Source organism: Melospiza melodia, chromosome 25, assembly GCF_035770615.1.
Source record: "Melospiza melodia melodia isolate bMelMel2 chromosome 25, bMelMel2.pri, whole genome shotgun sequence".
In the NCBI taxonomy this organism is placed as follows: Eukaryota; Metazoa; Chordata; class Aves; order Passeriformes; family Passerellidae; genus Melospiza; species Melospiza melodia.
In genome coordinates this window covers 1,672,987-1,698,757 of record NC_086218.1, presented here as the reverse complement: position 1 = coordinate 1,698,757, position 25,771 = coordinate 1,672,987, and the positions used below count along the sequence as shown (strand labels likewise).

General features: G+C 47.6%; 2 protein-coding genes across 3 annotated transcripts; one reads left to right on the top strand and one right to left on the bottom strand.

Moving 5' to 3' along the window:
* Window positions 1-935: 935 nt before the first annotated feature.
* On the top strand, window positions 936-3,187 carry LOC134429049 (olfactory receptor 14J1-like; the record flags this gene model as incomplete). Its single annotated transcript, XM_063176148.1, has 2 exons — window positions 936-1,397; window positions 3,182-3,187. Coding segments are annotated over 2 exons (468 nt in total), but the record flags the coding sequence as incomplete, so codon positions are not given.
* Window positions 3,188-4,047: 860 nt separating this feature from the next.
* Window positions 4,048-24,684, bottom strand: LOC134429287 (serine/threonine-protein kinase PAK 3-like). Of its 2 annotated transcripts, XM_063176416.1 has the most exons (6): window positions 24,561-24,684; window positions 23,788-23,905; window positions 22,832-22,931; window positions 22,190-22,386; window positions 19,372-19,509; window positions 17,934-18,031 (listed from the first exon to the last, which is right to left on the bottom strand). In XM_063176416.1, exons 1-6 carry the CDS (start codon window positions 24,608-24,610, stop codon window positions 17,945-17,947), a joined length of 690 nt encoding a protein of 229 aa, XP_063032486.1. In that variant the 5' UTR covers window positions 24,611-24,684; the 3' UTR covers window positions 17,934-17,944. The 2 variants fall into 2 exon arrangements, with proteins under 2 accessions (XP_063032487.1, XP_063032486.1); XM_063176417.1 differs by lacking the exons at window positions 17,934-18,031; window positions 19,372-19,509 and adding an exon at window positions 4,048-4,187.
* Window positions 24,685-25,771: the final 1,087 nt, after the last annotated feature.

Sequence of the window (25,771 nt, the reverse complement as noted above, 5' to 3'; positions counted from 1 at the left end):
ACAATATTTCCAAGTAGGTTATACAGGGAGCACAGCAAGGCTGGGGCTGCATAAATTGGAAAATCTTGCTTTTTTAATCTACTGCTTTCTGTTGCCAGGATGAAAAATTGCACATTGATATTAATCTCTCAGTTAAGATTCAGAAAAAGAAAATAGCTTTTTCTCAGATCTTACTAAGCCAGGCAGTGACAGAAACCTGCACAGGGCCCCCTAGAAGCTGCATCAGTTTTTCTTTTTCAGCCTCCTCAGGGTTGCTCTGACAGAGCCATCAGAGCCTGCAGAGCCAGAGCTGCCCCTGGGCAGTGCCAGAGCCGGGAGGGGTCTGCAGGGCAGAGCTGAGCCCCCAGGGCTGGGCTGGGCTCTGGCAGCACTGGCAGGGCCCAGCCCTGGGCACAGGGAAGCAGCTGCTGGCAGGGACAGCTCCAGGCAGCAGAGCCCTGGACAGGCAGTGGGGGGAAAGTACCCCCAAGCTGTGCTGCGATATTTCAAGTCCTCTCCAAACCCAACTATTCCATGATTACTTTTTTACAGATCCCCATGCCAAGACACAGAAAATGTCCAACAGCAGCTCCATCAGGCACTTCCTCCTGCTGGCATTGGCAGACACGCGGCAGCTGCAGCTCCTGCACTTCTGCCTCTTGCTGGGCATCTCCCTGGCTGCCCTCCTGGGCAACGGCCTCATCATCAGCGCCGTAGCCTGCGGCCACCACCTGCACACGCCCATGTTCTTCTTCCTGCTCAGCCTGGCCCTCAGTGACCTGGGCTCCATCTGCACCACTGTCCCCAAAGCCATGCACAATTCCCTCTGGGACACCAGGAACATCTCCTACTCAGGATGTGCTGCACAGGTGTTTTTCTTTCTGTTCTTCATCTCAGCAGAGCTTTTCCTCCTGACCATCATGTGCTATGACCACTACGTGTCCATCTGTAAACCCCTGCACTACGGGACCCTCCTGGGCAGCAGAGCTTGTGCTCACATGGCAGCAGCTGCCTGGGCCAGTGCCTTTCTCTATTCACTGCTACACACAGCCAATACATTTTCCCTGCCCCTGTGCCATGGTAATGCCTTGGGCCAGTTCTTCTGTGAAATCCCACAGATCCTGAAGCTCTCCTGCTCCAAATCCTACCTCAGGGAGCTTGGGCTCATTGCAGTTTGTGTCTGTTTGGTATTTGGTTGTTTTGTGTTCATTGTTTTCTCCTATGTGCAGATCTTCAGGGCTGTGCTGAGGATCCCCTCTGAGCAGGGACGGTACAAAGCCTTTTCCACCTGCCTCCCTCACCTGGCTGTGGTCTCCCTGTTTGTTAGCACTGCAGCCTTTGCCTACCTGAAGCCCCACTCCATCTCCTCCCCATCCCTGGATCTGACCCTGTCAATTCTGTACTCAGTGGTGCCTCCAGCCCTGAACCCGCTCATCTACAGCCTGAGGAACCAGGAGCTCAAGGCTGAAGTGTGGAGACTGATTGCTGGATGCTTTCTGGAACATTAATTTGATGGCCAATTGCTGCAAACCACTTATAATAGAAGTCACCTTATTGTTGGTTTGACTGTAGGTTTTTTTTTTTTTTTTTCCTTTATATTAGTTTTCTCATATTGTCCACAAATAAATGTCTTTGTTTGTGCCATTTCTCATTTTGTTTCTCTCCAACTTCCCTGTGGCCACAGACTTTGTCAGTGAGGGGTTGCACTCTGGGTGACTTTAAAGGAAATAAAGGATGTCCCAGCCAAGTTTTCTGCAGAGATGCCCTTGTGTTGCCTTCTCTGGAGCTGCAGCAGCAATGTCTGTGTGCAGAGCTGGGGGCAGATCAGGGTGGGCCCAGCAGCTGTGCCCAGCAGCAGCAGCAATGCTTGGTGTTGCCAGTGCTGCTGCCGTGGCCCTGCCCCACTGCCCTGGTGGCCCTGGTGTTGCTGCAGGGCCTGAGTGCTCTCGGGGCCGGGCACAGCCCTGGGGGTGGCAGTGCCGGGGCTGCAGCAGGGATAGGCCAAGTAATATAAATAATTTGTAATATAAATCATCATCTTGGATAGTTCTTTTGGATTTGTCCTTTTTTCCCCCTGTGTTTTAGTTTTTTATTATTGTCCACAAAGTAAAAGCATTGTTTGTGCTATTTCTCATTTTGTTTCTCTGCACCTTCCCTGTGTCCACAGACTGTGTCAATGAGGGGCTGTGGTCTTGGTGTCTTTAAAGGAGCTAAATGATCTCCCAGCGAAGTTTTCTGCAGTGATCCCCTTGTGTTCCCTATTCTGGAGCTGCAGCAGCAATGTCTGAGTGCAGAGCGTGGGCCACATCAGTGCTGAGTCCATCAGCTCTGATCCTGCTGGCCACACCATTCCTGAGCCAGGCCAGGAGCCACTGGCCTTCTTGGCCACCTGGGCACACTGCTGGCTCATGTCCAGCCTGCTGTCCAACAGTGCCCCAGGTCCCTTTCTGCCTGGCTGCTGTCCAGCCACTCTGTCACCAGCCTGTTGCGCTGCAGGCGTTGTTGTGGCCAATGGGCAGGACCCGGCACATGGACTTGTTAAACCTCACCTTGTTGGATTTGGGCCCTGGATCCAGCCTGTCCCTGTGCAGAGCCCTCCTACCCTCCAGCAGATCCACACTCACACCCAGTTTGGTGTCATCTGCAAATTTGCTGTTGCTGGACTCAGTCTCCTCATGCAGATCATCAGTGCAGATATTGAAACCCACGCTGGCTGGCTCTGATCCCTCGGCCATCCTGTGGGTGCCCTGTGATGGCACTCAAGGTGATCTGTTCCATAACCTTGCCGGGCACCCAGGTCAGGCTGACAGGCCTGGAGTTCCCCAGCTCCTCTTTCCAGCCCTTCTTGGGGATGGGCTCACACTGGCACCTCCAGTCCTCTGGGACCTCCCTGCTGAGCCAGCCCTCATGGTAAATGATGGAGAGCAGCTTGGGGAGCTCATCCACCAACTCCCCCACCCCCCTAGGATGGATCCCATCTAGTCACAGAGACACCTGTGAGCATCTGAGAGGATCAGCAGGTCAACAACTTCTTCCTCATGGATTACAGGGACTGTTCTGCTCCCTGTGCCCATCCATCAGCTCAGGAGAACACTTGTCCTGAGGAAAACCTGTCCTAATATTGAAAATTGAGAGAAACAAGGTGTTAAGTAGCTTAGCCTTTTATCTTTAATTACTGTATACTCCACTGCATCCAAAAAAGGAGTAGATGTTCTCCTCATCCCATGTTTTGCTATTAATTTATTTGCAATACCATTTTTTATTATTTTTTACAGAAGTGGTCAGGTAATGCTCTAATTGAGCTTTGGCTTCTCAACTTTTCTTTCTGCATCACTAAATAACATTCTTAAACACTTCCTAAGTTTCATGACATTCTGTCAAAAGTTGCGTCCTTTTTTTTCCCCTGAGTTCCCATAAAAGCTCCACAGCCAGCCAGGCCAGTCATTTTCCTCACCAGCTCATCTTCTGCCACACTGGCACAGGCTGCTCCTTCCCCCCTTAAGATTACTTCCTTGAAATGTGTCCATCCTTCCTGGATCCCTTGGTTTTTAAGGGATGTTTTCCTTAAAAAAAATCAGTGCCTGATTCAGTACTCCCCAAATCAGCATCCTAAATAGGCCAAAGTCTGCCCTTCCTAATTCCAGTGTAGAAGTTTTGTTGCTGTCCCTCCTTCTTTCACAGAACACTGAAAACTTAATTATTTCATGGTCACTGTGCCCCAGGCAGCCTCTGAGCCCCACATCTGCCACCAGCCCTTCTCTGTTTGTGAACAGCAGCAGACAGAGCTTTCCTTGGCAGTGGGACTGTTACCAAAAATTCAGCAAAACAGAAAACTCCTTAACCCCAGTATAGCATTAAGAAGCAGCATTCTTTATTCAGCTGGATGCATGGGGGATAGCTCCTCCCAAAGCCATGCAGGCTGAGTACAGGAAAGTTTCTGTTTATATTCTGTATATTGCACACATATTCATTGATTTTCCCAGACTAAACATAAATATGATAATAATTTCCCCAAAATCATTCACATATTTCCCCTCCCCTTTTCCCATGTGTTCTTGTGTCCTGGTGTCTCTCTGGTGGTCCCTGGTGGTCGTGGACCCCAATGTTCCAGTGGGGCAGGCTGAGCTGGCAGGAGGCTGGTAAACTTTTAGTTCCTCTTCTCACACAATGGGCATTGTGTGGTTTCCATCTGTGACATCAGAGACCATCTGTGTGACATTAGAGAATGGGCTGTGACATCACAGAGAAGGCTGTGACATGACAGAGCAGGCTGTGACATCACAGAGCGTTGCCGCCACTACAGGGGCTATGGTGTGGTGTCCCGGGTCGAGCACGGCTCTCTGGCAGCACCCGTGCCACACGGACCAAGACACGCTGACACCAATGTGGTGGACAGTGAAATGGCCTTTATTAACTGCCAACAGGGGTAATTTATAACGGGGGTAATGGCAGGGCAAAAGTAAAGGGAGAGGGGTTAGGTATAATATCGCGAGATCTCCCAGATAACACGATATATTAAACCCACATTCCCCCCCCCTTCATGACCTATTAAAAACATAGGAAACGGTAATGTTAAAACTGCCTCGTGGGACAGTAACAAACTTGTAATTTCAACAAAACAAACAACTGTAGCAACTTTTAACAAACTTGTGAGTGTAAATATTTAACAAATGAAAAGTTAAACAATGTAACGCACACAAAAAACTAATTACCTCTAACTGGTTTTCTACGAAAAAAAAATATGAACTTATTTAAAACACAGGGCGATCTGTCAGGGGGCTGATTGAACTGTGACTTCGGGCATTCTTGCAGGACTTGCTCAGCTTATGTGTTGTCATCATAGCACCAAATTGTCCTCCCAGAATCTGTAATCTGTTTGACTTTAAAACTAGGGTGTTTTGGAGAGCCCATGTCTGGACTCATGTTCTCCCCAAAACACCCTTTGGACACCTTGGCGCAGGAAAAGTTCTGGGTTGACTGGTATTCCATCTAAGTAGAGTCAGAACTTGGCCAGAGTTCCAACTCCACTTGGCGGATACTGTTGGGAAATTTAGGAGACTAGAGAATGGAAAATACAAAACCGTGGCTAATTCCAAGTCCTGCACCTGTGAGATAAAGTGTCCTTGGGCCTAGCTGTAGTAGGATAACAAATAGTGAAAGAGACATGAGAAAAGAGAGATGTAACCCCTAAGGAATGAGGAAGAGTTCATGGTATAGTTTAACCAATAGATTGCTTGGCTTACAGAATATTCATAAGCTTATTATTTGCTGTATAAGTGTTTGATACTTTCTTCAATAAACTGGACCTGTGATGAACTATCTGGTGTCCTGGTCTCCTTCCTGTGACAAATGGTTGACCCCGAACACTGACCCCTCGTCTCAACTAAAAGAAAAAGGGGGAGAACACGCCACGGTCGAGGAAGTTGGAGTTGGGTCCTGAGCAGCCAGGATGGTGCCAGAATTTTGAAGCACCCTTGGGGTTCACATCGGTGACTCAAGCCATTTACGTGCTGACGGAGCCTGGAAAGCTGCAAGAGTGCGCACGAAAGAGGTATGAAAAGGCAAGCAGCATATAAGTTATCCGCCGCGTATCTAGAATGGCGAGGGATAAAGGGGATAGATTTGTTATTAGCCTACGGATACGCTGAAGAAACTTTCCTTAACACACATGAACTTTCAGAAGGGAGAAAATCTGGGGATATACTGTGGGAAGCAGTGTTAGAAGATGATAAGTCAGCAAAGAAACTGAGCAAGCCATGGCGGGTGATATACAATACACTTCAGCATGTCTGAGTGCACAGCAGCAGCTGCGGCTCGGGACGCCTGCGAGGCTGTGCTGCTCCGAACTCGGCATGGGCGCCCCCTCCGACACAAGCGCCGCGGGACCGGAGCGCTTCTTCCAGCAGGAGCGCTCTCCCTCTGCCCCGCACCCGACAAAAGCTTCAGTGTGAGACCTAACAGCTTAATAAAAGTGACTCTTGTCAACAAAAGAAAGATTTCTACTGCAATTAAGAAGCCAGTGATAATAAACAAAGGACACCGAGGAGATTACGGTCAAGATGTTTTTCACCTAAGTTAAAAGGACTTTTTGTTTTTCCTAGCAGAGACTTTAAATATCAGAAGCCCAACTAACTCAGTCAGTAGAACATTAAACTCTGGAATTATATTTTGAAAAAATTTAAAAATGTTAAAAATGTGTTAAAGTGGTTGTAGAAGTAAGATGTAATGAGTGTGGCTTTTGTATATTTTAAGCTTTGTTTAGATGTGGTAAAAATAAAAGCAAGCACTGAATTTAAAAGCATTTTTCCACAGGTATACCTTGAACAAACTTCTTGTGTTTAAGTGCATTCAAGTATAAAAATGCTGCAGCAAATACATGAAGAAACTTGTTTTAGTTTAGTATTTTAGAATCAGGCCTGTAAGTAAGTTATAGTAAATGCTATATTTTATATCTATAGTAAGTATTATCCGTTGCTAAGTAGTTTAAGTTAAATTATCTATTAAGTGCCATTAAATGTTAAATACTGTTAAGGTTTAGTTTTGTTAAGTTTATCTCCTGTTAAGTTTAAGTGTTATTAAGTTTAGGTAGATCTAGATTCTGTTTAAATTATATTAGGTTTAAGTTATGTAGAATTTAAAGTCAGTTAAGTTTTGTTAAAGTTTTGTTAGATTTAAGTGATTTTACATGTAAGTTCTGTTGATTTTAAAATCTGTTAAGTTTAAGTAAAGATAAGTTTAAGTAATGTTAAATTCTATTAAATTTAAATATTTTAAGTTTAAGTATTTTAAGTCTAGGTACTATTAAGTGATGTTAGATAGATTTATCCTTTTACGATAGGCGTTTATTTTTATGACTTGTGTGTAAAGTGTTGTTGTGAACATCAAAGAAACTCTAGTTAAAAAAGGACAATCAGAAGCATTTGTGAGTAGAGCCATTCCTGTTTGAAGTATATCTGCTGTTTGAGAATAGAAAGCAAACTGACCAGACAGGTGACATGGGTGAAACCTGCGCACATGTTACTCCTTTAGCTTATTTTTGTAGGTTGTATTAGCACACCTGAGTTTGGTTTGAGCCTTGTAGCACATAGAATCCTTTTTGTATCTGTTATATAGCATATCCTATAAAAAGTGACAGCCTTTTTGGTTTGTTTCCCTGGCTTAGATCCCTTGTAAGGGAGAAACCTTGCTAGCTGAGAACACTGTTTGAAATACTGTTTAGTTGTTAGAATTGCCTATTTTTGTGTTGCAAAGAGTGTGACACAGTTAGCCCATAGAATTTTGCTTTTCATAAAAAATAAAAACAGGGGAAGTGTTGGGAGATTTAGGAGGCTGGAGAATGGAAAAGTACAAAGCCGTGGCTAATTCCAAGTCCTGCACCTGTGAGATAGCGTGTCCTTGGGCCTGGCTGTAGTAGGATAACAAATAGTGAAAGAGACATGAGAAAAGAGAGATGTAACCCCTAAGGAATGAGGAAGAGTTCATGGTATAGTTTAACCAATAGATTGCTTGGCTTACAGAATATTCATGAGCTTATTATTTGCTGTATGAGTGTTTGATGCTTTCTTCGATAAACGGGACCTGTGATGAACCACCTGGTGTCCTGGTCTCCTTCCTACGACAGAACCCCATAACCACATGACCGTGATGGACCTCCATAACCCCATAACCTTGATGGACCTCCATAACCACATCACCCTGATGGACCCCCATAACCACATGGCCTTGATGGACCTCCATAACCCCATGACCTTGATGGACCCCGAGGACCTTGATCGACCCCCATGACCCTGATTGACCCCCATAACCACATGACCTTGATGGATCCCCATAACCCCATGACCCTGATGGAACTCCATAACCCCATGATCCTGCTGAGCCACCATGACCTTGATGGACCCTCATGACCCTGATGGACCCCCATGACCCTGATGGACCCCCATAACCCCATAGCCTTGATGGACCTCCATAACCACATGGCCCTGATGGAACCCCATAACACCATGACCCTGGTTACTCTCATGATCTTGCTGGACCCCCATAACCACATGACCCGATGACCCTGATGGACCCCCATAACCACATGTCCATGTGTGGGATGTCCACATGCGGGATGTCCGCGTGCGGCGCGAAGCCACCGGCGCCCCACAGGAACACCGGGGGCAGCTGGGCCACCACCAGGAGCAGCGCGTCACCCGCCAGGACAGGGTGGCAGGACACTGGGGACGAGCCTGGGGGAGAGGGGACACGAGTGAGGAGACCTTGGAGACCTTGGGGACCTTGGAGATGTTGGAGATGTTGGGTCGATGGGGATCTTGGGGACCTTGGGGACCTTGGGGACACTGGGGACCTTGGAGATGTTGGAGATGTTGGAGACCTTGGGAATCTTGAGGACGTTGGGGACTTTGGGAGTATGGAGGTTGTTGGGCACATTGCAGATGTTGGGGACCTTTGGGACCTTGGGCACATTGGAGATGTTGGGGACATTGGAGATGTTGGGGTGATGGGGACATTGGAGACCTTGGGGACATTGGGATGATGGGGACCTTGGGCACACAGGAGATGTTGGGGTGATGGGACATTGGAGACATTGGAAAACACTGGGGACATTGGAGATGTTGGGGCAATGGGGACCTTGGGGACCTTGGGGACATCGGAGATGTTGGGGACCTTTGGGACCTTGGGGACATTGGGGGCACTGGGGACATCAGGTGCACTGGGGTGATGGGGCCTTGGGGACCTTGGGGACATTGGAGATCGTTGGGGACACTGGAGATGTTGGGGTGATGGGACCTTGGGAATACTGAGGACATTGGAGACCTTGGGGACCTTGGAGATGTTGAGGTGATGGGACCTTGGGGACATTGGAAACCTTGGAGACCTTGGAGATGTTTGGACATTGGAGATGTTGGGGTGATGGGACACTGGGGACCCTGGAGATGTTGGGGTGATGGCACTTTGGGGACCTTGGGGACATTGGAGATGTTGGGTTGATGGGACCTTGGGGACATCTGAGGACCTTGGGGACCTTGGAGATCTTGGGGACATTGGAGACCTTGGGGACCTTGGGGACATCTGAGGAGATCTCGGGGCCATCGTTCTCCCCGAGGCCACTTTGGTGTCCTTCAGCCCATCCTGGTGTCCCCAAGGCCATTCCTGGGCTGGCATTGTCACCCTTGGTGTCCCCAAGGCAACTCCTGGGGTGGCATTGTCACCCTCGGTGTCCCCAAGGCCGTTCCTGGGCTGGCATTGTCACCCTCGGTGTCCTCGGGCTCCATCTTGATGTCCCTCACCCATTGTCACCATTTCCACCCAAATTTCACCATTTTTAACCCAATTTTCACCATTTTAACCATTTCCCACCCCATTTTTCACCATTTCCCCCCAATGTTTTCAGAATTTTAAACAATTTTTCACCATTTTAACCAATTTTTCACCATTTTTAACCCATTTTCGTCATTTTTAACCCAATTTTCACCATTTTTAACCCATTTTCACCATTTCCCACCCATTTTTCACCATTTTAACCAAATTTTCACCATTTTTAACCCATTTTTCACTATTTTCCCCCAATATTTTCATCACTTTCCACCCAATTTTCCCCATTTCTTCACTCTTTTTCCATTTTCACCATTTTTTCCGATTTTTCCCTCTTTTCCCCTCCCTTTTCCCCCTATTTTTTCCCCTATTTTTTTTCCCATTTCCCCAATTTTTCCATTTCCCCCCGATTTTCCCTGCTTTCCTCCATTTTTCCCTGTTTCCCCCCAGTTTCCCCATTTTCTGCAGTTCTTTCCATTTCTTCACCATTTTTTCCAATTTCCCTCCATTTCCCCCCATTTTTCCCTGGGTTTTTCCTATTTTTTCCCCATTTTTCCCACATTTTTTCCTGTTTTTTCCTATTTCCCTCCATTTTTCCCTGTTTTTTTCCTTTTTTTCCCCATTTCCCCCCATTTTTCCCTGTTTTTTCCTATTTCTTCCCCATTTTCCCACATTTTTTCGTGTTTTTTCCTCCCATTTTTTCCCCATTTTTCCCTCTCTTTTTCCCACATTTTTTCCTATTTTTTCCCCATTTTCCCCACATTTTTCCCTGTTTTTTCGTATGTTTCCCCATTTTCCCTGTTTTTTTTTCCCATTTTTCCCACATTTTTTCCTCACATTTTCCCCACATTTTTCCTTTTTTTTTCCTATTTTTTCCCCATTTCCCCCCCATTTTTCCCTGTTTTTTTCCTCCCATTTTCCCCCCATTTTTGCCCACATTTTCCCCACATTTTTTTCCTATTTTTTCCCCATTTTCCCCCACATTTTTTCCTGTTTTTTTCCTATTTTTCCTCCCATTTTCCCCTGTTTTTTTCCCATTTTATCCCCATTTTTCCCTGTTTTTTTTTTCCTATTTTTTTCCCCATTTTTCCCACATTTTTTCCTGTTTTTTCCCTTCTAAAGTCCCAATTTTTAACCCTTAAATCTCCATTTTTTAACCTTAAAATCTCCGGATTTTTGCCCCCAGTCACTCCCAGTATAAACCAGTATAACCCAGTCCCCTCCCAGGCCCATTTTCCCCTCTAAAATCCCCATTTTCACCCTTCAATCCCCATTTTTAACCCTCCAATCTCCGGATTTCCCCCCCCCGCCCCAGTACAAACCAGTATAACCCAGTATAACCCAGTCCCTCCCAGTGCCTCCCAGTCCAAACCAGTCCCATTTTTAACCCCTAAATCCACGTTATTAACCCTGAAAAAAAAAATCGCCATTTTTACCCTAAAATTCCCACTTTTAACCCTTAAATTCGCGGGTTTTTTCCAAAAATCCCCGGATTTTTCCCCCCAGTCCCTCCCAGTCCCTCCCAGTTTGTCCCAGTTTGTCCCAGTTCCTCCCAGTATATCCCAGTCCCTCCCAGTATAACCCAGTCCCGTTTTCCCCTCTAAAACCCCAATTTTTAACCCTTAAATCTCCATTTTTAACCCTTAAATCCCCAATTTTTAACCCTAAAATGCCCGGATTTTTTCCCTTTAGTCCCTCCCAGTCCCTCCCAGTCCCTCCCAGTATAACCCAGTCCCATTTTAACCCTTCAATCCCCATTTTTAACCCTAAAATCCCCATTTTTTGACCTAAAACCACCAAATTTTCACCTCCCAGTCCCTCCCAGTATAACCCAGTTCCCTCCCAGTCCCATTTTCCCCCTAAATTCCCCATTTTTAACCCCAAAATCCCCGGATTTTTTCCCTTTAGTCCCTCCCAGTCCCTCCCAGTCCATCCCAGTACAAACCAGTTTGTCCCAGTATAACCCAGTTCCCTCCCAGGCCCATTTTCCCCTATAAAACCCCCAATTTTTAACCCTTAAATCCCCAAATTTTGACCTAAAACCACCAAATCTTCACCTCCCAGTTTGTCCCAGTCCCTCCCAGTATAACCCAGTCCCGTTTTCCCCTCTAAACCCCCGATTTTTAACCCCTAAATCTCCATTATTAACCCTAAAATCCCCATTTTTTAACCCTTAAATCCCCGGATTTTCCCCCAGTCCATCCCAGTCCCTCCCAGTATAACCCAGTCCCATTTTTCCCTGTAAAATCCCCATTTTTAACCCTAAAATCCCCAAATTTTAACCCTTAAATCCCCGGATTTTTTCCCCCCAGCCCATCCCAGTTTGTCCCAGTCCCTCCCAGTATAACCCAGTCCCGTTTTCCCCTCGAAAGCCCCGATTTTTAACCCTTAAATTTCCATTATTAACCTTAAAATCCCCAATTTTTAACCCTAAAATGCCCGGATTTTGTCCTCCCAGTCCCTCCCAGTGCCTCCCAGTCCAAACCAGTCCCATTTTTAACCCCTAAATCCACGTTATTAACCCTGAAAAAAAAATCGCCCTTTTTAACCCTAAAATTCCCACTTTTAACACTTAAATTCCCGGTTTTTTCCCAAAAATCCCCGGATTTTTCCCCCCAGCCCATCCCAGTTTGTCCCAGTCCCTCCCAGTCCCTCCCAGTATAAACCAGTATAACCCAGTCCCGTTTTCCCCTCTAAGGCCCCAATTATTAACCCCAAAATCCCCATTTTAACCCTAAAATCGCCATTTTTAACCCTTAAATTCCCATTTTTATTTTCCAAAAATCCCCGGATTTTTTCCCCCCAGTCCATCCCAGTATATCCCAGTTTGTCCCAGTCCCTCCCAGTCCCCGCGCCTGCGCACTGGAGCCGCGGGGGGCGGGGCCTCGCCAGGGCCACGCCCAGCTGGGGGAGGGGCAACAAACGGGGGCCAAATGGCACCAAAATGGCACCGAAATGGCACCAGAGTGGCACCAAATGGCACCAAAGTGGCGCCAGGTGGCACCAGGTGGCACCATGTGGCACCAAAGTGGCACCAGCAGCATTAAAGTGGCACCAAAGTGGCACCAGCAGCATCAAAGGGGCATCAGATGGCACCCAGGTGGCACCAGGTGGCACTGAATGGCATAAAGTGGCACTAAAGGGACATCAGGTGGCACTAAATGGCACCAGAGTGGCACCAAGGGGCAGCAAAGTGACAAAAATGGCACCAAATGGCACCAGGTGGCACCAAAGGGCATTAGAGTGGCACTGAGTGGCATCAAATGGCACCAAAGTGGCACCAGATGGCACCAAATGGCACCAAAGTGGCACTAAATGGCACTAAGGTGGCACTAAAGGGACATCAAGTGGCACCAGGTGGCACCAAATGGCACCAGAGTGGCACCGAGTGGTGCCAGGTGTCACCTGAGTGGCACCAAAGTGGCACCAGGTGGCATCAGAGTGGCATAAAGTGGCACCAAATGGCACCGAGTGACATTAGAGTGGCACCACGTGGCACTGAAGTGACATCAAATGGCACCAAATGTCACCCAGGTGGCACCAAAGTGGCACCAGAGTGGCATAAAAGTGTCAAAAATGGCACCAAAGTGGCATTAGAGTGGCATAAAAGTGACACAAAATGGCACCAGGTGGCACTGAGTGGCATCAGAGTGGTGCTAATTGGCAATAAATGGGCAAAGAATGGCACCAAAAAGGCACCAAAGTGGCACCAAAGGGGTGCCAGGGGTGCCAGGGGTGCCAGGGGTGCCAGGTGTCCCTGCGTGGCACCAGAGTGGCACCGAGTGGCACCGAAGGGACAAAAAGTGGCACCAAGTGGCACCAAAGTGGCACTAAAGGGACATCAAGTGGCACCGAATGGCACCAGAGTGGCACCAAAGTGACAGAAAGTGGCACCAAAGTGGCATCAAATGGCACCAGGTGGCACTAAATGGCATTAGAGTGGCATAAAGTGGCACCGAATGGCACCAAAGTGACAAAAATGGCACCAAAGTGGCACTAAAGGGACCAGGTGGCACTAAATGGCACCAGAGTGGCACCAAATGGCATCAAAGTGACAAAAAATGGCACCAGATGGCACCAGGTGGCACCAAAGTGGCCACTAAAGTGACAAAAAATGGCATCAAAGTGGCACCAAAGTGGCATTAAGGGGCATCAAATGGCACCAGGTGGCACCAAAGTGGCACCAAATGGCATCAAAGTGACAAAAAATGGCACCAGGTGGCACCAAAGTGGCACCAGGTGTCACTGCATGGCATTAAAGTGGCACTGAGTGGCATCAGAGTGACAAAAAAGTGGCACCAAATGGCACCAAAGTGGCCAAAAGTGGCACTAAAGGGACATGAAGTGGCACCAGGTGGCATCAAATGGCATCAGAGTGGCACTGAGTGGCATGAAATGGCACCAAAATGGCGCCAAAGTGGCACCAAATGGCACCAGGGGGCACCAGGTGGCACCAAAGTGGCAAAAAGTGGCATTAAAGTGGCACCGATTGGCATCAAATCAGCAAAAAGTGGAACCAAGTGACACCAAAGTGGCCAAAAGTGGCACTGAACGGGCGTCAAGTGGCACCAGGTGGCACCAAATGGCACCAGAGTGGCACTGAGTGGCACCAAAGTGACAAAAATGGCACCAAATGGCATCAGGTGGCACCAAAGGGCATTAGAGTGTCACTGAGTGGCACCAAAGTGGCACCAGGTGGCACTAAAGGGACATCAAGTGGCACCAAATGTCACCAAATGTCACCAGGGGGCGCCAAAGTGGCACCAAAGTGGCAAAAATTTGCATTGAAGTGGCACCCATTGGCATCAAATCAGCAAAAAGTGGCACCAAATGTCACCAAAGTGTCACCCGGGGGTGCCAGGTGGCATCAAAGTGGCACCAAATGGCATTAGAGTGGCAAAAAATGGCACCAAATGGCACTCAAGAGGCACAAAAGTGACAAAAAGTGGCACAAAAGTGACAAAAAGTGGCACCAGGTGGCACCAGAGTGGCACCAACCCCCCAATGTCCCCAATGTCTCCCCAATATGCCCCAATATCCCCCCAATGTCCCCAATGTGTCCCCAATGTGTCCCCAAATGTCCCAAAATGGCCGCCAAATTGTAGGGACAATTTTGGGGACAATTGGGGACATTTTCAGGATATTTGGGGACATTTTGGGGACAATTTTGGAGTTGAATTTTTAGCAAATTTGGGGACAATTCTTGGTTATTTGGGGGAAAATTTGGGGTCAATTTTCAGAATATTTGGGGACATTTGGGGACAATTTTGGGACATTTTGGGGTCAATTCTGGGGACAAATTTGGGGCATTTTGGAGCCATTTGGGGGAAAATTTGGGGCCAATTCTGGGACTGTTGGGGTCAATTTGGGGCATTTTTGGGGCAAATTTGAGACATTTCGGACATTTTGGGGACATTTGGGGACAATTTTGGGACACTTGGGGACATTTGGGGTCAATTTTGGGGTAAAATTTAGGGGAAAATTGGGACATTTTAGGGACAATTCTGGAGGAAAATTGGGGCAAACTTGGGGCAAAATTTGGGGACAAATTTGGGAGAATTTTGGGACAATTTGGGGTCAATTATGGGGAAAATTTGGGGTCAACTTTGGGGGCATTTTGGGACATTTGGGGACAATTCAGGGTCAATTTGAGGCAATTTTGGGACAAATTTGGGTCATTTTGGGGACATTTGGGGAAATTTTGGGGACAGTTTTGGGGATTTGGGGGCATTTGGGGACAACTGAGGACATTTGAGGGGCAATTTTGGGATATTTTGGGGTCCATTGGGGACATTTTGGGATCAATTTTGGGGAAACTTGGGGGCATTTTGGGGTCATTTGGAGCAATTCGGGTGAGTTTGGGTCATTTGGGACATTTGGGATTTTTTGGGGGAATTTTGGGATTTTTTGGGTTCACACACAGCAGGGTCAGTGCCAGGAGTTCAATTTGGGATTTTGTGGGAATTTCTGGGACTTTTTGGGGTAAATCTTGGGGTTTTGGGGGTCATTTGAGGACATTTTTGGGTCACTCCCCGCAGGTTCAGCATCAGGGGGTGAATTTGGGATATTTTGGGGTAAATTTTGGGGTGAACTTTCAGATATTTTGGGGTGAATTTGGGATATTTTGGGGTGAATTTGTAATATTTTGGTGTAAATTTTGGGGTGAATTTTAAGATATTTTGGGGTGAATTTTGGGATGTTTTATGACATTTTTGGGGTGAATTTTTGGGTAAATTTTGGGGTTTTATGGGGGTGAATTTGGGACATTTTGGGGTGAATTTGGGGGTTTTTGGGGTGAATTTTGGGGGTTTTGGGTCACTCACAGCAGGGTCAGTGCTGGGAGGTGAATTTGGGATTTTTGGGGTGAATTTTGGGGTAAATTTGGGATTTTTGGAGATAATTTTGGGGTAAATTTTGGGATGAAATTCGGATCTTTTGGGGGTAATTTTTGGGTGTGTTGGGAATTTAGCTGCTAGAGATTGGAAAATTACAAAGCTGTGGCTAATTCCAAGTCCTGCACCTGTGAGATAGCGTGTCCTTGGGCCTAGCTGTAGCAGGATAACAAATAGTGAAAGAGACATGAGAAAAGAGAGATGTAACCCCTAAGGAATGAGGAAGAGTTCATGGTATAGTTTAACCAATAGATTGCTTGGCTTACAGAATATTCATAAGCTTATTATTTGCTGTATAAGTGTTTGATGCTGTGATAAATAGGTATGATTTGTGCTGATAAAAATTGAAACAGTAATCAATATTGATACAGTAATTAATATTTGAGAATAATAAAATAGTTCATAGCTAAAAGTTGTAATGCCAAAGAAGAGAGGGAAAGGAGAGGCTCCACCCACCCACCCCCTTCCCAGCAGATGTTCACAAGGACAGGAGGAAAGAAGCTGAAGATACAGTTGCTAAAAATGGCCAAGAACCTGGTTGGGTCCCAGAAAATGCTAATTATAAGGGACTTATTGCTTTGATATGTAGATGCAGTGATACGTTAGTCTTGGCTTACATTGTACTGGCTTGGTGCGCGTGTGTAACCCAAAGGTGAATTAAAGGACAACGAAGAAGACTACAGGGCCTTCATCAGTGACGACCCCCAAAGACTTGTGCGACCACCAAACCGAGTGGTGGCGCATGCGTGATAAAGGTGGTAATGAAGGCGGAGACAGAAAAGTGACAAACCGAAAATAGGAGGAGATGGCATTGACACATGGCATATAAGGGGTGACTTTCACTTGGCAAGCCTGTACGTGAAGTGGCAAGGGTCATTGAACCCTGCCCTCCGTACCCCGCGGTTGTTTTTGCTTATGCACTATTATTTGAACCAAATTATCCCTTGTTTAAATATTTTCTAAACTATTTAATTAAAATTGTTACTACTTTTAATACTGTTTGGCCTTTTTATGATGGGATAATTGGGCAAACATAACAATACTTTCTTTAATAAATTGGACCTGTGATGAACCACCTGGTGTCCTGTTCCCTTCCTACGACATGGGCCCTGCCAAGCTGTCCCTGCCTCACGCTGGCCTCGTTTCCCCTGGCACAAGTGCCGGGCCTGAAGGAGCTGCCCTGTGCTCCAGCCTGCCGAGCAGCCCGGCTCCCTGCCCTGGTGCCCAGAGTGCTGCACACACTGCTGGCCTTTGCCAGGAGTTGCAAGGCAGCCGGCAGAAGAGGAGGAATCCTCAGGCAGCCCAGCGGCCCACGGCTGCCCTTGGCCTTTCTCTGCTCCTGGGCACACTCCAGACGGCCATGGCCCCCAGGCCAGGCTGTGCCCAGCACGGCTGCGCTTCCCCTCAGGAGCAGCCAGCTGCCACCTGGGCTCTGAGGGCGGAGGATTCGCCCGCTCCCAGGAAGAGGCACCCAGGGCCCGGCTGCTGCCTCTTGCAGCTCCAAGGGCCTCCTTCCAGCCTGCCTCTGCCGGGGCTCAGGCTGCTCCGGCCTCTGCCGGGGCTCTGCTTGGGCTCCAGCCCGGGCAAGGCCGGGCCCGCTCTCACCTCACAGGCGCTGACAGCTCTGCGCCACAGGAGACCTTCCCGAGCACCCTCTCTGATCTTTCTGCTTTCTCACTTGAGCAAGGCTTTCCTCCAGCCAAAGAGATGATTGCATTTAGGGATCCAAATCCAAGTGGCAGGAGCCCAAATGCTCTCCAGTCACAGCTGAAGGCCTGCATCTGCACAGGGTGTTTGGGCTGCCTCATTCTTCTTTTGGTTTTGCCTTCAAATGCCATTGCCCCTTCTGCCTCAAACAGAAGTACTAAAGCTGGCCAAAAACAGACCAGTGGGCCATATTCCAAAGGCAGTGTGGTCTGGAGAGGATGAATGAAGAACATCCTTCCCCACTTTCACACCATGCCAAAGACACTGTGTCACCTTTAAGAAACAACAGACAATTCAGAAAGAATTTTTGATCTTATTCGCAGAGTGAGAAGGAAGGGAATTTTCAAGGTGACGTGTGGTTTTAGAAACTTTATTCATTTCCAATCCTACTCTGCAGTCCTATTAGACAATCCTACTCTAACTCTAACTCTAACCCTAACCCTAACCCTAACCCTAACCTGAACCCTAATCCTAATCCTAATCCTAATCCTAATCCTAACCTACAATCCTAGTCTAAACTGGTTGAGGAATAAATGGTCCTGATGTGATTGTCACGTTCTTGTCTCCCTCCTCTTCTTCACTGAAACAATCAGTGGCACCAGGCTGGACGCAGGCTCAGCAAATGTTACAAATGGATGCTGCCCAAAGGGAAAAAAAAACAAATCAACAAAAAACAATGGACCATGACTTTCCAAGCTCAGTGCTTCAAAGGTTTCCTCTGGCTCCTAGAAGGATGCAGGAAGAGGACCAAGGGGACCATCTACACCTCCAACTTTATGTGCAGGACTTTGCCATCACAGGCAAACCTGGCCCAGAATCCCGCTCATCCATTTATCCAGGTGTCCTCAACTTGCTGAGATTTTTGCCCTGCCAGTGCTCTAGAAATGGTGCTTTCTGTCCTTGGAGTTTCAACTTTTCAGGAAACTCCAAAGCCTCACACTGGTCCCTCTCTTTGAAAGACAGGCACTGTGCTGATTCCCACAGGGAGACAGAGCAGTGTCTACCGTTCCATGCCCTGCCCCTCGTGTGCTGGATGGCACCTTCCTTCCCAGCAGGGCCAGCCCAGTGGCACTGGGCCCTGCAGTTCCCTCTCTGCCACACAAGCTGCCAGTAACCCTGGCACAGTTCCCATCTGCTTGAGCGTGCCAGGCAGCAGATGGGGCTGGGACAAGTCCCTCCCAGCTGTCCCTGTTTGCATGGCAGAAACCTCTGAGGGTGGGCTGGGGGGCACAAACCAGGGCCCCTCAGAGGCTCACAGTGAGCCCCCCACAGCCCCTCCTGCCCACAGCCAAATCTCTGACCCCTAGGCTGGGACTGGCTTCCTTGGGCTCCTCCACCACCATTTCATGTCTCTGTACCCTGCATTGCTCTACTTCAATTCTTTTGCCATTAGATAAAACTGAACACCCCACCAAATTACAAAAGAAGGTGACAGAAACAGCCAGAGGACCTCTCTGACTCAGGAAATGCAGAGAGATGTGGGGTTATTCAGTTTTGTGAAGAACAGGCCCCAGGGAGACTTTATTGCCAATTTCCAAGACTTCAGAGTGGCTTTGAAGAAAGTGGGCGACATCTTTTTTAACAGGGCCAGTTACAATAGGATGGGGGTGAATATTTTTTAACACAAATAGGATCTAATCAGAACTTGTTTACTCCGAGCATGGTGTGACCCTGGCACAGCTTGCCCCAAGAGCTTGTAGGAGCCCCATCCCTGCAACCATTCCGGCTCCGGTGGCAAAGGGCTCTGAGAAACTTGATGTCTTTAAAGATGTCCCTGCTCATTGCAGGACACTTGCACCAGAGGACCTTTACAGGACCCTGCCAGCCCAGCCCAGTCTAGGATTCCTCACCATTTTCATTTGAAGAGCAGCAAGAGTGGAGGTGAGGAGGAAGGGGGCTCATCTGCTGCCTTGGACTTGAGTGGAGGAGGAGCCCATCCCTCAGAGCCTGTTTCACCTGCAGCCCCTTCACATTTTACCTGCAGGAGCTCCTTGGCAGACCAGCACCGCGCCTCGTCTGTCTGCAGGCAGCAGCTCAGGAAGTCACGCAGGCAAGATGAAAATAGGTTGGGCTGCTTCAGCTTTTGTCTTCCTCCTGTGGCTATCAGGAGTTGGGGCTGGGGAAAAAGGAGACACCAGGCTCCACCTGCTTCTTTCCCATCTGCCACTGCTCTCCCAGATCCCATTGATTAAGCTCCACTCTGCAGTGGCAGTTTCTGCCCTGGCAGAGACCCAGAGATGACTTTTCTTTACCAACCAAAACCACAAACCCCGATGCAACCACAGACTCTCCAACATCCCACAGATCTTGCCTCGGCAGCTGATTTCATTGACTGACCTAATTAGTGGGAACTACATCACCACAAGCAGATTTCCTTCTCTGAGGATTCATACCAACTTGAGAGGCTTTTTGGAAGAAGGACTTTGCTATACTAACTCTACTCTATCCAAGGGTTAGTATATGAAAAGTATCTCTGCAGTGCTTCTTGTCCCTTAAGCACAGCTGCCATAAAACAAATTGAATCAATCTTTTTGCTTTGTTCTTGAAAAGAATGGGAATTGGAAGAAAAGAAAGGAAATCCACCGGGTATTCCTCAAGTAAGGAAATAAAATCTTTGGAATCTCATCTTCAACACAGACACATTAAGATCCATGCACAAATGTACTGGCATGAAAACGCCTGCTTGGACACACAGGAGCCACCTGCAGCTCTGTCTCTCAGCAGTCTGAAAATTTCTGCTTTCCTTACATGGAAAAGAAAAACTTTTCATGGTCAAATCAGAAGGAGAGGTTCCATCCCTACGGTCACCCTCTGCTCAATTGGCTACTCAAGTCAATGCATGAATGGTAGGCCCATCCCAGAAAGTGCCAGGAAACAAATGGGAGGTTCTGGCAGGCTCTCCACATCACCAGGCTCTGGCTTGGTGATGGGCAGAATGTGGCTTGGGCTAGGAGAGAAACACGGTCACTGAGTGTTTCAGCAGCACTGCACAAGAAGCAGAAGAGACTCTGTGGCCTTTACACCCTCATGCCCAGGTTTCAGGCACGTTTCCCAGTGAGAAGAAACTGCACAGGGGTTTAAGTTCCTCTCTAAAAACCAGTGCCTTAGCAACTTTCTTGTGTTTGGGCTTCTTTTCTTCATTTCTGGAAATGTAAGACCAGTTCTGAGAGGCTTGCCTTGTGGTTTGAGGGGCATCTTCACAGACAGATAAGTGGGAACAACTTGAAACCCAAAGCAAATGTTGCCTGAGAAAAGCTGGGGAGTGTTTGCCTGTGGTGAGGCTTGAGCTGTCTGGCAATCCCTTTCCATGATGTGCAGAAACATCCAGCTGCTCCCCAGAACTCAGTCCCTCTGGGCACGCAGGCCTCTGGAAACACCTGACAATTCTAGCCTTTCTCCTGCTCAAGAGCATCTAACCTAAGCTGAGCTCCAGTTTCTTCAGCAAGGCCAAGGATGCTCACTTCCATGCAGCTGACAGTGTCCGTGGAGCTCAGCAGGTCTTTCTGATACTCCTCAGGCCAAGGAATTACAGTGTAGATTGGCAAGACATCAGCTGATCATTATCCAGTGTGGTTCATGTGGAACCAAGCTCTAACACGCTGACAAGTCAGAGGGAGAGAGCTCATTCTGCTTTTGCAAGATGGTATTTAGAAACATAAGACACCGACTTGGAACTATTCAAACCTCAACTTGCAGAATCCATCTCAAATAGACAAAAATAAAAATGGCAAGAGGCCTTGGAGTCTCCATAAAAATGCCCACCACTGTCATGATAACTCTGTGCTCGTGGCGCTGAAATAGATGGTGACCAAAGAGACTTTGCTATTATCCTCTTTAACCCAAAGGAGAATTTCAAAGCCAGAAATGGCAATGCACTCCCCTTGTGTACAAATAATTGATGCGGCTTTCTGTCCTTTTCCCACATCACCAGAGGTGACAAAGAGGGTTTTATCCTGACTCTCAGCTGAGCTCAGCCACTGGCCATGGTGGGGAGCTGGAGCCCTTCCTGTCATTAGAACTGTGCAGGCCAGGGATGGCCCTAATCCTGTGGTAAAGAAACACAGCAACCGTGTCAACTGCCCACGCTGGATCCCAGCCCAGGCACCTGCCTGCAAGCTCATCAACTTGTTAAAGTACCAAGAAACAGCCAAGGGTTTGGCAAACAATTCTAACTGCAGTCGGAGAAAAACACATCCTACACTTATCCAGGCCACCCACACACATGACTGAACAATGTACAGATGACTTGAAAGCCTGAAAGTTTCAACAACCACAGGATTTGGAAAAGATGCTACAGAATGGAAGAGAAGAGCTGCGTTTAAAAAATGATAAAGCAAGCAGAACTGCTTGGGCATTGCTTTGGTAGTAGGTTTTTTTCTCTTTTCCTTTTTGTTTAGTTTTCTTTTTCCTTTTTTCCTATGTTTTCTATGAAATTTAAACTGGAAAGGTCTAACCTCTATTTCTCAGGATATTTATCACATGTCTACCCTGTCCACTGAAAAATTCTTGTCCTTCAGAAACAGACTTCCAACATTGTTCAAAAATCAAGTGAGAAATGTCAGGCACGGCTGGAGGCCAAAATGGCAGGTTTCTGAACTGGTTAGGTTTCTGAACTGCCACTTCCCTTTCTGATACAACCAAAGCTACAGCAGATGCTGATGTGTTGCAGGGGCATTTTTAGAAGGCGACCTTGGTGGAAGTGGTGCCAGAAGATGGCGATGGGATTTTGTCCAATGGCACACAGAACATGGGACAGGTGAGAAAGACAGTGGGATCAGTGAGTATTTGCACCTTACCAAGACAGGAGTTGCATTCCAGGAAGGAACTTCTCGTTCCACCATTTCGATGCCCACGATTCCCAAAGACCATATGTCCACTTTGGGGCCACATGGTTGACCTGTCACCACTTCAGGCGCCAGCCACCCAGCAGCGCTGGCCACGGAGCTCCGTCTGCCCTGCTCAGGGCTGAGCTGAGCAAAGAGGCCAAAGTCAGCTGTGGAGAAAACAACAAACCATGAAAGCCAGCTCCAGTTAGGAAACCAAGCAAAAGAATTCCCCACTCTCAGGCTAACAATGTGCTGTTGAATCTCCTGGAGAACTGTTCATGCTGGATTTTCTTGGGGCTTTAGCCAAGGGAGTACGGAATTGGCCACTTCCAAAACATCCCAGGTTTCTTAACACTGCTCACAGCAGCGGACTTCATTCCCCTGAAGCTTTAGATTGTAGCTCCCTCTGTCTGGAAGGGACACACACAGAGCAAGGCCACTCTTGACTGCTTGTGGTTCCTTATACCTCTGTGCACATTCCAACTGTGCCCTCAGCTCGCAGCAGGGGTCCCTGCACTGCCACCAGCACCATTTCTGGGGAGCTGGCAGTCATTCCAAGCAGCCCCACACCCACATCCCTGGAACGCTGCACCTGACTAAGAATATACTGACCCAGCTTGACAGAGCCGTCAGTTCTGAGAAGGATGTTGCTGCTCTTCACATCTTGGTGGATGATGTGGTTTGAATGAAGAAAATCCAGTCCTTGCAGGCACTGAGAGAGAAAACAGAAAGAGGAGGGCAAAAATGAGTGATGTGATTTCATCACACAAGAAAGGAAACAAAGAATCTAAAAGATTCCCTCTCCAGGGGAATGGGGAGTAATGGCAGAACAGTAATGGCCACTGAGAGGAAGAGCTTGCTGCTCCAACACTTGCAGAGCAGGACCTTTCTGAGAAAAGGCATGTCAGCTTTTGAAAGAGCAACAGCACCTGCTGGTGTAGGCTGTCCCCTGCAAACCAGCCAGGACGACTCCTGCTGCAGTGGACGTGCTTTTTCCATGCAGAGGACAAAGGAGGGGTTTTGAAAGGAAAAGTGCTTCCCTTTGGTGTTTAGTGGATCACTTTTGGGTGGGAGGCTGCATGGAAAAGATTTTCTTGCTGGCCTCAGCACAGGCGTGTAAGTATCACACCAGTCACTTTGTGGAAGCAAAGAGCATTTTGGCTGCACTACTATCCTTTTCAGCTGAGGACTGTGAGAAATGAGTCTTTTTTCTTTGCTGGTCATTTCATATCCTGCCACCAGCTCCTTTGCTTTTACTGGCAAGGAATGCAGTGAAGACAGACTCCAGGCAAATGTTTAGAGAGGCAAGGTAGAGAACAGCAAATAAAAATACAACTACAAATACAAGAGACAGAGCGAGAATACAACAGCAGGAGATAAGAGTACTGGCACAGAGTACAGGGAGTGAAGGGGCAATGGCAGGCCTTTCACTTGAGATGCTTTTACTTGCCCATAGAATAGCAGCAACACAGAAACAAAGCTTGGCACGGGAAATCACTCCAGCTCTGAGCCCCCGTTTCCCAGACAATCCTGCCCAAGCCCCTGGAAACACAGATGGGATTGCTGACCTCCCGACTGATGGCTGCCATCTCATCTTCCGACAGGTAGGTCTGGCTGATGACATTGCTCAGAGCGCCTCCATCCATGTACTCCATAACCAGGGACAGTTCCTTACCTACAAGGTAGCTGAAAGAAGGAAACAAGGGCATGGAGATGAATGTACATGGCTAGGTTGCTGTTTGGAAAAGAAGGGTTGATTCTTCTTTTCAGGTCCCTTTGAGACAAAGACAAAAAAAAGGAATAGACATTCCCTCTTGGCTGTGCATTGTTTGCCATCTGTGCAGTCTCAAAGAGAAAGGCACAGCTGCAAAAAAGGAGATGTCTTAGATGGGCAGTAAGCAAAATGTGCAGTTTAGAAACAGCCCAGGTAAAAAACCTGTCATGCATGGTGTTTCTGGAAAAAAGCACCTAGCCTTCCTGGCATGCATAGCAATGAAAACCAGTGGCAACAATCCAAGGGAAATCCTTGCTAGTTTACCTGGACATAGGAAGACACTTGAAAAAAATCAAGCTCTAAAATGAAGTGGTGGCTGTGAATATAGAGATCATTGATTTAGTAAGACACAACTCATCCGGGTTTTTGAACAATTTTCAAATACCATGTGCCAGTGAAGACTCAAGCAGACAAAATGCAATCTCTTCCCATCCACTGGAGATGAAAAGAGCAATAATAATTAGCCAATAATTACAGCTCTATTTTCTGCCACTGACCAAAGTGGGATTTTACCTTGCATGTTTGCAATATGTAAACAAACAATCATGGGACAAAAGCACAACTCACCTGTCTAAACAGTTAACCAGGTTGGGATTTCTATTCACCTTCATGACCATGAGTTTGTTGACTTTTAGTTCCTCCTTCCTCAGTCCTTGAAGCTGTATTTTCTTGATGGCCACCTAAAATGACGTTGAAAATCAGTAATTTGAGAGGTTGGTGGCACGAGACCACAAGGCACATGGAGCGAGTGATTTTGCAATGACACAGCTGAGCTGTGCCAAACTGCCTTGTGATCAGGCACTGCAGTAATCAGGAACTGACATTCCAACAGCCCATTTCTCTGCTCCCTTGGGAGCCAGTTACAGGACATGTGGGAGCACTGACATTTTGCCTTGACCACTTGGTAACAGCGGTGTCTCAGTTATCATCCACAAACCTCTGACCACACTCTCTGCTGCTTGGTTTGGGATTCAGAAGAAGTAATCCATGTCTTAATACTCTGGATACATCTTGTGATATGGGCAGGGCTTAGGGCTTTCAGGGACGCCTTGCAGATCTCTCCCTATGTGCAGTTCCCAAGTGCAGCACTGCAGGTGGCTAAGGATCTGCCAGTAACTTTCAGATGGATTTGCTGGCAGCCAGAAATGAGAATCCAGGACTCTGAAACTGTAGCCCCAAAGAGCAGGGAGGTGCTCGAAGGCATCACCTTTGTTTTAGCAATGGAGAGTGAGTGAGCGCGTCCTTCTCTGAAAGGAACCGCTGCCCTCCGTGCCTTCCTTCGGGCAGCTGAGGAGGACAAAGTCCCAAATGTGTTCTGTGAGCTGGCACCAGTCTGTGCTTCTTGTGCCTTTTCAGCACAGCTCTGCCCAAAGCTCCAGCCACAGCTCACACCAGAGGGGAAAGCCCTCGAGTGCAGCAGAGTCTGCAGGGGCTGTTGATATTTACCTCTCCTCCTGTGGCAGTGTCGAGCGCTCTATAAACGTCTCCAAAACTCCTAGAAGCAAAACAGAAGCAAAGAAAGGAGAAGCCATTTAGACCTTGCAGTGAAAGCCAGCCCACACAGGAGATCAATGCTGTAAATGCCTGCAGGACACTGGAAGCATGAAGATGTCTTTGACAATGCCTTCTGAGCACACCTAGAAATTCTGATCAGCACTGACAATCTAAGCCCAGTGCCTGAACACATTTGCAGTTTGTCTGACTTCACGCTTGATACCTATTCCACCAGCAAAACACCTGATGCATAGTTTTGTACCATTAACATTGCTTGGACTCAC

Coding starts and splice junctions, on each gene's coding strand:
- LOC134429287 (XM_063176416.1), bottom strand. CDS start 24,610: ATGGTCATGAAGGTGAATAGAAATCCCAACCTGGTTAACTGTTTAGAC. Junction 23,906..24,560: donor CTGGTTAACTGTTTAGACAG/GTGAGTTGTGCT, acceptor TCCTTCTTTCAG/CTACCTTGTAGGTAAGGAAC. Junction 18,032..19,371: donor CTGCCAAGGAGCTCCTGCAG/GTAAAATGTGAA, acceptor CCCTTTGGGCAG/CATCCATTTGTAACATTTGC.